General features: G+C 41.7%; 1 protein-coding gene across 1 annotated transcript; it reads left to right on the top strand.

Annotated features, from left to right (window-relative positions):
• The first annotated feature begins 1,397 nt into the window (after positions 1 to 1,397).
• On the top strand, positions 1,398 to 7,173 carry LOC149842683 (protein IQ-DOMAIN 22-like). The gene is made up of 4 exons (XM_089999353.1): positions 1,398 to 1,820; positions 2,814 to 2,972; positions 3,091 to 3,171; positions 6,170 to 7,173. The coding sequence occupies exons 1-4, from the start codon at positions 1,422 to 1,424 to the stop codon at positions 7,043 to 7,045; spliced, it is 1,515 nt and encodes a 504-aa protein (XP_089855479.1). The 5' UTR covers positions 1,398 to 1,421; the 3' UTR covers positions 7,046 to 7,173.
• Positions 7,174 to 13,026: the final 5,853 nt, after the last annotated feature.

Raw genomic sequence — 13,026 nt, 5'->3', positions numbered from 1 at the left:
AACACCGTGGGTTTACCCTTACCCTTACCCTCAAGGAGTCACCACACTTCAGCTTGCGAAAAAAGTGATGTCCATAAGAATTGAACTTAGACCGCCTGCCTAGAGGCCTAGGCCCCAACCCACTATGTCAAGCCCGTTTGGGTCAAGGCTAAGGATTATAGCTTGAGTTGTGTTTGAAACATTATTATAATTTTCAAGTCATAAATTTTTGGCGCCGTTGATTTTTCTATTTTGAAAAATTCTTTTTATGCATCGCAATAATATGATAAAAAATTCATTTTTATTGACTATTTGAACATTTGATTAGACATTTAAAAATGGAAACACTAGGGCACACCCAACGGGGCCCACCATCCAACTTATTAAAACTAAGAATAGACAGGAAATCCTAAACAAACAATAATAGTGTTAAGCAGTGAGGGGAATCGGCCTGAAGGCCCAGGTTCGAATCCCTCTGCCACATGGGGCTTAAGAGATATCTGGTAGGAGTCGGCCTAATATGTAAAAAAAAAAATTAAAGAAAACAAACACTTTTAGCAGTTATGATACTAAATTTCAAAACACAATTTAACTTACGAAAAGAGGAGAAAAGAAAACCAATTTAAAAAAAGAAAGAGAGGATTAATACACAAAACTCTGAAAAATGGCATCTCCTGAGATCTTCTAAGCAGTAAAGGACATTATTGTCCATGCAAACAAAACACTATCATGGTAGTTAATTAATTGAAAGGGCACCCAAAGTTTGGTTATTAATAAAAAAAAGGGCACCTACGTTTCGAAATTTTTTAAAAACCACCTAAAAATATCGTGGTTAATTAAAAAGACAGAGTTTACTGCTTAAGGTTGCTGTGAAATGTGATACGAAATTATTATTTTACCCTCGAACATCATATACCCACAAAACGAAAAGTCATTGAATGGTCAACTAGTAAATTAATTATCTTGTTTAATAATAACCTAGTTTAATTGGATGGAAGTTTATTTTGTATTAACGGTGCAAAATTTTAGTTGCCTTTTTAAAAAAAAAAAATTCAAAATTTAGGTGAGTTTTTAGAAAAGAAAATTCTAAAATTTTAACCCTTTTGCACCGCGACGATACGGCCCCCACTCTTCCGTCAAGCCGGGCTAGAATTGGTCAATATCTAAAATCACAGGGGTACTATAGGTATCTCAAAAATTAGTTTTGTGTTTATCTCGATGCCGGCACCGCACGAGCGCCAGAGCGTACGACTCTCTCTTCTCTCTTCGGTGCCGACGAGTCGGCGATCTTTTCCCGATTTTTTGAATTCTTTATTTATCCAACACTACACCGGTTCGACTCTCACAATTCTCAATTTCTCGCTCTGCTCCTCTCTCTCTCTCGTCCCGTCTAATGGTAGTTTCCTGGTAGTCGGAATCCGGCGTTCTCCGGTAGGGGGGAGATGGGGAAGGCAGGGCGGTGGCTGAAGAGCTTGCTGGGTGGTGGGAAGAAACCGGCGGCGGGAGAGGAGGTGCCGCCGAAGGAGAAGAAGAGGTGGGGATTCGGCCGCGATCGGGATCGGGCGACGATGGCGCATATGGTGGAGGAAAGGCGCGGGTCGTACAGGGAAGGAGGCGGTGTGTACGACGCGGCGGGACCGGGGATGATCGACCGCAACAAGCACGCGATAGCGGTGGCGGCGGCCACCGCTGCAGTGGCGGAGGCCGCCGTCGCTGCCGCTCAGGCGGCTGCGTCGGTGGTCCGGCTGACGAGCAGCGGCCGGTGCGCGGCGGCCCCTGCCTGCCGGAGGAGGGAGGAGTGGGCCGCGATCCGGATTCAGACCGCGTTCAGAGGCTACTTGGTTTCTCTCTCTCTCTCTCTCTCTCTCTCTCAGACACACACACACACATCGGTAAATAACGAACTTGCCTTTTTCTGGAAGCTACCCGAGCTAAGGAAATCGTTAGTTTGGGAAGCATTCCGACAGATCCCGTTCGGGGATTTCCCGCACTTTCTCGGGGGGGGGGGGTCATTTGCGTCGTTTCATCTTCTCGTTCGGATCTTGCCGGGAGTCGGTGCCGCCTCCTCGTAATTTCTTCCTACGCCAGCGGCGTTTGGCCGTCGGTAATAATCGTCTTGACGAAAGCTTCTCTTTTCCGAGAATGTCATCGAACGTTTCCGATTCGTTTAATGACGAGGGAGTGAGCTTTAAATTTTCTTCGAATGGCGTGTTTGAATAAGAATTAATCTCTGGAGTTTTTCACTGATAGCCGGCTTTTTTTTACCGTGTTTGGTTGGAAGACACTAATTTTCCCATGGTTTTTCCGTCCCCAAGCCACCAGGGATTTCAAAGTCTTTTGGTATCTCCGTTGTTTGGTTCGGAGTTTGATGTCTCGGGGAATCCAATTCAGACCCCTGAACCATCGTCATTCTTTTCACTCGGGATGTACTCTTTCGTTTCTCTAGTCCGTTACCGAAACTTCTGAAACTGTTTTACACCCGGAGGTTAGCGGACTCGGTCCGAGCCTTCTATGCGTCCGCCCACCACAGGGACGCGCCTTTAACACGACACGACACGACCCCACTCTTAACCGTTTCTACACCCGGAGATAATATTTGGCGGACTCGGACGGGGTCTTCTACATCCGCACGTCAGAGGGACATGCATTTGCTGTGTCCGACGCGAAACGACACGTTTCTCTCTGAGTGGATTCTGTTCAGCAATCTTGACACGACGCCTGTTACCACGGCGTCGGCTCCGCCTGTAATCTGTTTTTAGTTTCCTATTATACCTTTAAGAAAGTTAGAAAATGCAGTTGTATCCCTTCCTCATTGTTCATTGTTGTGGGTGCAGGCAAGAAGGGCTCTGCGTGCGCTCAAGGGGGTCGTGAAGCTGCAGGCGCTGGTGAGGGGACACATAGTGAGGAAGCAGGCTGCGGTAACCCTCCGTTGCATGCAAGCGTTGGTGAGGGTGCAGGCTCGTGCCCGCGCTCACCGCGTGCGGTGCAACCCTGTAAGTACACACGCTCTCGTACGCGTTTATCAGAAACAAGGGCAGATTCGTCATTTCTGAAGATGAACTCATGTGGGGTCCACTGGCTTGTTTTATTTACTTTTTCTTTCTCTCGCAGGGACCTCCCACACCTGAGAAACACGAGCCCAGGGTCCGAGTCAACAATAGGACAAGAACCGACCGAGGTCTGTCCGGCAAGGTATGGCGTTGCCGAGGCCTTTTTTTTGCAGGCATTGATGGGACCCAGGATGGACTGGGCTGGCCAGTCTGACTGGATCCGATGAGTACTTTCTTAATCATAACTCCCGACAAGTGGAGCAGTGAATGGATCTAGATCTGATCCGTATCCCACCTGTTGTCCTGGGATGATGGGTCATGGGGACTTAGTCTGACCCAGTTCAGTTGCGTCGGAAATTATTTGCAGTAGTACGTGGTCTGCGTCTCTGTGCACCACACACACACACACACAAACACCAAACGATGTCCACTGACCTCAATAGCATGCAGCATCTTATAAGCCCCGCAAAGGAAGGTGGGCCCTACTGAAAAAAATGTCGTCATGTGATTGGCTGCGAACATAGGAGATGAGTTAAGAGATCACTGGATCCTGGCACAAGGGGCACGCATTTGATGGGGATGTAAACGGCTCCGATTCGGGTCGGTTATAGGCATTACCAAGTCTAACTTAATAGGGTTCGTTGTTGGATTTGGATTCAGATGGAAAAAGATAAAACCAAACCCGGATCTGATTTGCTTAAAACCTCGTATTTACACTTAATTGTATGGGGTTTGGGTTTTAGTCGGATTTGGGGTTTGAATGCAAAACTTAATATGAAATCTGGATCCAATTATTAATCAGATCTAGATTTGGCTACAAATTTACTTAATGGACTTGGATTCGGATTGGGTCTGATGGTTGCACCCGAACCGTTTACATCCCTAGCATTTGCATTGATGAACTGCCACTATCTTGTGGTGCAATGTTATCAGAATCGGTTTTTGAATCGAATGGAATCGGTTTGAATGAGTATTGAAAACAAGTTAAAAAAAAATTAAAACACACACACATATATATAGAGAGAGGGTAACTGCCTACCACTTTTCTAGCCTACCAAACTTTGAAAGTTTTTTTTTCTATTTGTTCTAAGATTTAACCACACAGATGTGATATACATGCTTGATTTTATAGGAATAACTATTGGATTGTCTGATTCCGACACTTAGGTTTTTATAAGATTTAAAAATCGACGTCTACAATTTTCAAAAATATTCAATGCTTAAAAAATCATGTTTTTATTGATAAAACATGATCTAAGTATTATTTCTTAGCAAAACGATCATGCTGAAAAACAACCTGGAAACGCCTATTCAATGGTGGTAGGCTGGCGGTAGGCAGCTACCACTTTATATATAGGGCCACTGGAGTATGAGTGGAGATTTTCATGTATTTTTTTTCGTTTTTTCTTAGATTTCACAATATGGTTATGATCCAGATGCTTGGTTTTATAGAAACAGACTCTTGGATCATCCAATTTGGATGATCCAACTGTCGGAAATACATTATCCCTCTTGGATTATCCGATTATCAAGCATCCAAAAATCATATTTTTCTTTGAAAATACATGACACAAGAGTTGATTCTTAGCAAATGGACCACGCTGAATGCATCTACAGGATTCAATTTGCAAAAAAAGTGTTGAAAATGTCTAGTTCACACGCAAGTTCACATATTTTTAGTTAACATATTCTAGTGAACCTATATATATATATATATATATATATATATATATATATATATATATATATATATATATGAGCCGTAGGGTCTGACCTGACATTTTCATGGATTTTTTTTTGCTTTTTTTCTTAAATCTAACTGTATGAATGCTATTTACATGCTTGGTTTTAAATGGACTGGTTCTTGGATTCTCCAATTGTGATGCATAAGCAGGATTTTTTAAGGCTTAAAAATCGATGGCTCAGAATTTTGGTAAATATCCAAATATCAATAAATTACATTTTTTTGTTGAAAAAACATAATCCAATAGTAGATTCCTAGCAAATGGATCGTGCTGAATGCATATGTGCAATCTAATTTGCAAGAAAAAAACATTAGAGATGCCTAGTTCACACTTTAGTTGATCATATTTTAGTGATTATATATACCCTGAAATTCATCTGAATTGGGCCTGAATCGGCTGGTTTCATAGGGAGTCTATTCGGCCCCTGCATCTAATTGATAAGGAGCCAATTTGATTCAAAACAGCCAATTCAATTCAATTTTGATAACATTGATATGGTCTGACCATGTCTTCTCTGCGTGGATGTAGCCACCAAATGTTGGGTCTAACCTTATGATGCGATCCACACTGTTTGTATACTCTGCTAATTGTTTCAGTTATTGTCAATGTATCAGTACAATTTTCAAGATGGTGAAAAATCAACGGCTTACAATTGATCAAGACAAGTGTAGCTTACAAATGACAACAGAACATTTTGTGAGAGTCCACTTTAAGACGTGCACATAGTAAATAAAATATACCCAAACATCAATTCAAAGGAAAGCTTTTACTCTCGGAAGAGATTCTTATTTACCCCATTTTTCATGTGCAAGCAGACGTGAGAAAATGGGACTGTGAGACTTGAAGTCACAGTTGAGCACATTTTTACTCACTTTCATGCACAGTCTTAGATGTAACTTCAAAGTAGCTGTTTGGCGCAGTTCATCTGCAACTCTTTGGGTTTATTAAAAATCATCAGTTTAAGAAAAGCTACAGCCACACCTATAATATTCCGTCATGTTGTTTTGACACCACTTCGCAATTTATTTACATGGTTTAAAATTTGGTGCTATTGAAGGCACGAAACTATTGAGTTGAAAACCATAGATGTGTTCAGCATGGTTTGTTTGCTAAGGGGCAAACCTTGGATTGTGTTATTTTGATCCAAAGCTCTTAAGCTCTTAAAAAACATGCTTAGATCGCATGATTCAAAGCTCATTTTCTACTAATCACACCTTGTAGACCACACCCCCAAGGTCAAGCTTTTAAAAATATCTAAAAAATATGAAAAGAAGTTGATTTGTACTCAGTTTTGTGCTTTCCATAGCACAAATATCAATCCTGTTTACATATTGCCATTACCAATATAACCACTTTGTAGACTGAGATGTCTCCTTCTTGTGCTGATATAAGCAGAACACTCTGAATTCCCAAACTTTGGAAGCTGAACTTGATCGGGCGCAGCTGGGTGGGTCCTGGTTAGACCGATGGATGGACAACCACGGTGGAATGGCCGCGCCCACTAGCACCGGCGATGATGAGAACACTAAAATTCTTGAAGTGGATCCCGGCAAGCCTCTGTTCAATTCCAAGCGGAAGAACAACCTGCATTCAGCACAGTCAGTTAACAGCCGCAGCCTGAGCTTCACCACAATGCCTGATTCCCCATCCAAGGAAGTGGATCCTGGCAAGCCTCTGTTCAATTCCAAGCGGAAGAACAACCTGCATTCAGCACAGTCGGTTAACAGCCGCAGCCTGAGCTTCACCACAATGCCTGATTCCCCATCCAAGGATTCGACCATTGCCCAATTGTCGTCGCCGTCCTCCGTTGAGATGCCATCCCGGTCACTGAACACGCTATGTCTCCCCCATGAAGATGTCGATTGCATCTTTGGCACCAGGGAGAGCAACCCTCAGTTCTGGTCGGCTTTGTCACAGCCGGGGAACGCCAAGCACGGGCCACTCGCGCCGTTGAAGAGTGAATTCACACAGAGTCCGTTCAGTGAGTATGCAGACTATCCGAATTACATGTCGAACACGGAATCATGGAGAGCGAAGGCGCGGTCACAGAGCGCACCGAAGCAGAGACCTGAGTTTGAGAAGTCGAGCTCGGTGAAGCGGCTCATATCCTATGAGTTCGCTGCCGACATGAGGTCGAACTCGAGCAGTGCTTATTTGCAGAGATCATCGTTGCATGCCAAGTTCACTTCCAAGGCCTACCCGGGCTCTGGCCGGCTTGATAGATTGGGGATGCCGCTTCGCAGTGGCAGTGAAGTTGGTTGTAGATACTAGAAACCGTGTGGCTCTCTCTCTCTCTCGGCTTTGTTGTTTGTGGTTCTATGTGAAGTCTTCTGAATGTTGAATTGTTAGGATTTCAAATTATGAAAGAAAAGTGAAGATGTGATTGCACTTTATTTGAATCATCGAGTTTTATGGTGTTTTTTTTTTAAAAATTTAAGTATGGAAATCCCGGTTGGGAACTTCAGGTGATGTGCCCAGGAGACATCGAGGCTCTGCTTAGGGGTGTCAAGGGGCCTCCTGGTTTACCGGGACCTGACCCTAACCAAACTCTATAGGGTTCTATGGTGATAAAATAAGAAGACTCCTGCAATTTTTCAATGTAAAAATGATAGAAAATATGGTTTTACTGTGTATGGTCCGGGTTTGATTAGTATAGTAACATAGTTTTTATCGGGTCTGGGTATGGTTTTTCTTATAGTGGACTCGATTAGACCGATTTCAGACCTGAAAATCTGATCCAAGTCTGGTTTCACTTGGGTCTGAACCAAAGCCGACCCATTGACATCTCGGTTGTATGACCCATTCTCAAGTGGTTGAAACCCCTCGGCCACCTCTATTGTCCACATGGAACCTGTTGCTTCGGCCTGAGGGCAAGGGACACCCACCTCTGCCGTGGAGACATCAATGCTCTGTCATATGGCTCATCCCCAATTGGTTAGAACCCCTTGTCTGCGAGAGCGGATCCTGTAAAATGCTGAGTGAGATTAGCAATCTCACCCATCCTTTACAACCACAAAACCCAACCCACTGTACTGTAGCTCAGTACAAGTGAGACCCACAGAGGGGTGCGTTTTGTGGTTGTAAACCCTAGATCCGCTCTCCTTGGCTGCTCTTTTTGCCCATAGGGACCTGCTGTTTCTGCCTTGAGGCAAGGGACGCGCACCCACCCTAAGTATCAAGTTCTTGATGTCCTTCAGCTTGAATCTTTTAGGCTGACCCACATAACTAGGTTTGGAGAGCTTTGTGGTCGCAGTCTTTTCACATTTTGAAAAGCGTGTGCTTTGAGGGGTGGCCGGTGCCTGACTCTCCGGTATGCAGCACAGGCTCAATTGAACTTGAGCTGGCTCAGCCCAATTAAACAATCGGGCCTGGCCTGTTAACTTAGTCGGTTTTAAAGGCCCCAATGTCCTTTCTAAAGTAACATGTTTGATTAAACGGGCTAACTGGTCTAGTTGTTCTTTTTTTTTTTGTACGACTCTCGCCAAGAACTGGGTCACTTAATGGGTCCACCTTCCTGTAAGGTAAAACTCCGAGTTGAGGACACAACCACCTAACCTTATCTGCCCCCAACCGTGATAAAGCAACAACAGCCCCCATGTGCTGACAAGATTCAATCTTGAGCCTTCACCTTGACACAAGACTCCACTGACCATATGGACAACCACCGTGTGGTGGTCCGGTTGTTATTTCAGTAGCTCAACTAAGCTTCATACATTTTGAAGTATTACAACAACAACACCTTCATCCCAAAACATTTGGGGTCGGATCATTCTCCTCCATTCATTTCTATCCAATGCCATGTCCTCGGTGAGGTTCAAAGCATTCATATCCTTTCTTATCACCTCCATCCATGTCTTCCTAGGCCTACCCCCGACCTCTTTTAACTAATATATTTTCCCAGCTCAACTAAGCTTCATACATTTTGAAGTATTGTTTTAGGAAAATGTTATAAACCTGTTTATTATAAGTCTGAGATCAAGCTTTTCATAATTTTTGGAAATTCAACTCATACAACAGCAAGCATATATATATATATATATATATATATATATATATATATATATATATATATATATATATATATATATATATATAGGGTGAATATCTGTTGCTATAACAGTCGGTTTATAAAGAAATGCATTTTAAATCGAGCTCCTTCAAGATTAAGAGACAAAAAAAAACCCAAAAATCTTTCAATTGCAAAATTTTGGTGTAATGTGAGCAGACGCTCTCAAAAAATACTTATTGATGCATCAAGATTGCACAATCCGAAAAGGCAGTTCTTTCAATTTTACAGTTATTTTTTTAAAAATATTCGTTTTATTCGAATCCGTGCAAATAACAACTACTGGGATTCCCCCGATCAAACTCTGCTGGCACATGGGTGTGTCCGTAGCTTTCAGAGGTAGGCAAGGTGGTCGTGGGTCCCACCCGGGGTTTTCCTTCACCAGTTCCTCATCATAAAAAAAAAACAACCACTTGAGTTCGGGTACCCAACCCATAAAATGAATCACAATCTGAATCTGTATAATTTAGAAATCATTTTTAAATGCAAATTTACACTAAATATTACATATAAAATATTAAGGCCAGATAATTGAGCAAATTTACATCTCAACCTGACTCACATGCTAATCTTGTCGGGTTTGGATTGAGCATTATAATATTTGGGTCAGAATTTTTCATACGCGTTTAAACCCAAGTATTTGGGTCAGGTCAGGTTGGGTATCTGACACAAACCCTACCCATTGACAGGCCTAGTTTTTATGCAGCGGAGCTGCCGCCTCTGACAGCCACCCATCTCAACATTTCTCGAGATGGAGACCACAGCCATCTCGAGAAACGCCACGATGGGTGGCTGTCAGCAGCGCTGCATGTCTGCATATATTGTGAACACTAAAAAAAGAAACACATTTCCAACTATTACCTGGAAAAGTTAGACATTGGACGGTGGGGGATGGGGATGGAGATGGGGTGGGACCCACTACCTCCAATTTTCCTACACTTCAGTTCCTCATGACTAGGAGTGTCAATGGGTCGGGTTTGGTTTGGACCCATTTAGAACCAGATCCAGACATGATTTGAGAAGTTGTTACTGGGTTTGGATCCGACTCCAATCGGACCCAATCAAAGAGAAACCTTACCCGCATCCTATAAGGATTACATGAACCAAACCTGAATCATACCCCGTAAAATAAAAATTTTATCCTTTTTACATTGAAAGATAACAATTTTTTGTCGAAACTTGGGTCGGTTCTAGTATGAAATTTCACAAACCATACCCAGCTTCATATATTAATCAGACCTTCGGTCCCACCTGAATTCTAATCAGGCCTTATTTTTATCACCAACCCTGATTTTATAGGGATTGGTACGGGTCAGATCCGGGTCAAACCAAACCCATTGACCCTGAATCCAAATCATGGTCTGGCGGTACAAAGGAAAAATCCAATGGGAATTGTAGCAATTGCTAGACTATGTCACTGCTAGTACTGGTGATTAGATTTAGTCACTTAGGAGAGTTCTGTCCAGGGATGCAAACGGGGCGGATCTGGAACAGCTAAATACATGGGGAGTCAGATCCGAAATAGCTAAGAATTGCAAAACCTCCCATCGTAGGTCTGACCCATTTGTATCCGTAGCTCTCTCCCGACTCAACCTAGTCACCCATTACAGTGCATGTTTCGGAGTTCCCACTGAGCGCTGCGTGGTACTCAGTGCTCTCCCGTACCATTATGTGTATGTTAAAACACTTTCACATGGAAAAATTTTTCCTGGTTTTGGTGGTGTTTGGATGACAAGAAAAAAATGTGGTGAAACTCTAGCTTTTATCCATTGCTTGCACAAGTATGTCTTATTCGATGTCCCTTTCCCTTTTTTTCCACACAAAAAACCAGACCCTGCAAACTTACAAAATAGTGCCATGCCATCTCATTCACGTCTTCTTTTCCAAGGTTTAGGCCTTTAGGGTGCCCTTAAGTTTAGGTGCTTGACTATACTTATTGGGAATGATTGGTGACCACTGACTGCTAACATGTTTGAAAAAAAAAAACATTGGCCACCGTCGTGTTTTTTACACCTTCTAGTTAAGGGTGTCAATGGTTCGACCCGGATCCGACAAGTACCAAGCCCTATAAGGTCAAGGTTTGGTGATAAATAAGAAGGTCTAATTATCTTGATCCAACCCAAAAAGTCTGATTAATAGATGAAGCTGAGTATAATTTGTGAAGTTTCATATCAGACTCAGACTCAGGCCTGACCCAAATTTCAATTAAGATCCACAATTTTTCAATGTACAAAAATAAGAAATATGAAAGTTATCAACTTGGTGATAAATAAGAAGGTCCAATTAAAATCTCGATCAAACCCAAAGAGTCTGATTAATATATAAAGCTGGCTGGGTATGGTTTGTGAAGTTTCATATGAGACTCAGGCCTGACCAGAATTTCAACTAAGATCAGCTATTTTTCAATCTACAAAAATAAGAAATATGAAAGTTGTCAACTTTCCTGGTTAGATGGTTGCCCCCAAACAGTTAAACACCCTCTTTGGTCTCATCAATCAGTATCATAAATAGTTACAAGAAGCTTCTTAAAATCTAGAAAGCTTGTTTTCTCAAGTATGCAGCTACGTCTTCTTTGATGCTTAGAAAACTTTACGCTAACATGCTTCCAAGGAAAGGTTACCAATGGGAGCGGACTCCGCTTGTATGGTAGGATCAGCTAGTGCACGTCATCTACTGTTGCGGCGTTGCAGGTTCAAAACCCAATGGTGTAGTTGTATAATTGGTAGGGGTCTGCCTAACCCTAGCTTGCCTTTCAAAAAAGAAAAGGAAAGGAAAGGAAAGGAAAGGTTGCTTCTTTGAATATGAAAATGAACTTGATGTTGAAAATGTCTTCTTGTAATTTTGTTTTTTAAGAGCAAGTTGGGGTTGGGCAGGCCCCCCTACCAGAGACAAAATACAAAATAAAAAAGTTTACATATTTAAGCATCTTCAGGTATACGGAGACCAGTTTGTTAATTTAAATGGTTGACATCATTTGGTGATTCAAAAATCAATGGTTGACAAAGTACAATATTTTATAATTTAAAAATTCTTTTTTTTTGTCGAAAGAAAACAATTCTAAAGACAATTTTTAACTAAATCGACCATGCTCATCAAAACAATCCATGGGGTTAGATTTGATCAAAACAACTTGCATCATAGTATTTAAGAGGGGGTACGAAGATAAGGGAATAAGGGATAAGTGGAATCGAACTGTTCCTAAACCCCAAGCAACCCTCTTTCTCATGTAAAGGGACAGCGAACTAATCATCACCATCCCGATGCATCAGTTGGACTAGCGATAAGATCAAAAAGCACCTTCCAGTCGCAATCCGATCGAGGCTGGATCAGATGCAATCACATTGCACAAATATAATATGCCTCTGTACTTGATCACCCTTTATTTGCTGTTGGGCTCAAAAAAATGTTGTTAAAATCGGTTTGAATCGTCCGATTCGGATCGAATCCACCCAATGGCGATTCAAAAGGGATTGATTCACAACCAATTCAATTCAATTTTTTAATGTTATTTAAGAAGTTTTTTTTTTAAATTGTTTGAAATTTCTTTAATATTTTTTACTGTTTAGTGACACATGTCATCTGATAATAAAAAGTTGTTGATTCACAAACAATTCAATTGGATTAGGTTCTATTTTAAGAAACCCAACTCCTAGAAGGCCAAGAAATAAGCCTTTCCGAGTTTTACACTGCTAGAACAACGACCATAAATACCGCAAGCAGAACCATTTTAACAGTGGGCTCAACAGCAAACGAAGGACGATCAGGTACAGCGGCACATGCAGTGTCTCTTTTGACAGTCTTTCCAAATTCAAGAAAAATCCCTAATTCCTTGACTCATGTGTGAACACGGTACAGGATTGTCCCAAATTCCACAAACTGCTAAAGGTATATGTGTGTGATTCTTCGTCGGTGACCGACAATGAAGATGGTCAAAGAGTCCCAGCGCCATGTTTGAACACGGTCTGCGCATGTGCATTGATTATTTTGCTTCCTTTTATTTTCATTCTATAATATATAGTCTTCTGTTTGGTAGTCTTTCGTTCTCTTATGTCGTATTACGATACTGACCTGAATAGGTTATTTTTTAATAAATATAAAAAATATCTTAAAATTAATTATTTTAATATCTTTAACACGTGCCACATTCTGATTGACAAGTAATATTTTTTAATTATTTTTTGGCTGA

Source organism: Nuphar pumila, chromosome 3 (genome assembly GCF_984573655.1).
Source record: "Nuphar pumila chromosome 3, dmNupPumi1.hap1.1, whole genome shotgun sequence".
In the NCBI taxonomy this organism is placed as follows: Eukaryota; Viridiplantae; Streptophyta; class Magnoliopsida; order Nymphaeales; family Nymphaeaceae; genus Nuphar; species Nuphar pumila.
Note: the sequence above shows the minus strand (reverse complement) of the source record. Positions and strands in the feature narration are given on the sequence as shown.

Bases quoted from the DNA above. Each gene is read 5' to 3' on its own strand.
- LOC149842683 (XM_089999353.1), top strand. From the start codon at position 1,422: ATGGGGAAGGCAGGGCGGTGGCTGAAGAGCTTGCTGGGTGGTGGGAAG. The intron at 2,973-3,090 runs GTAAGTACACAC...TTTCTCTCGCAG, and splicing joins ACCGCGTGCGGTGCAACCCT to GGACCTCCCACACCTGAGAA. The intron at 3,172-6,169 runs GTATGGCGTTGC...TGATATAAGCAG, and splicing joins ACCGAGGTCTGTCCGGCAAG to AACACTCTGAATTCCCAAAC.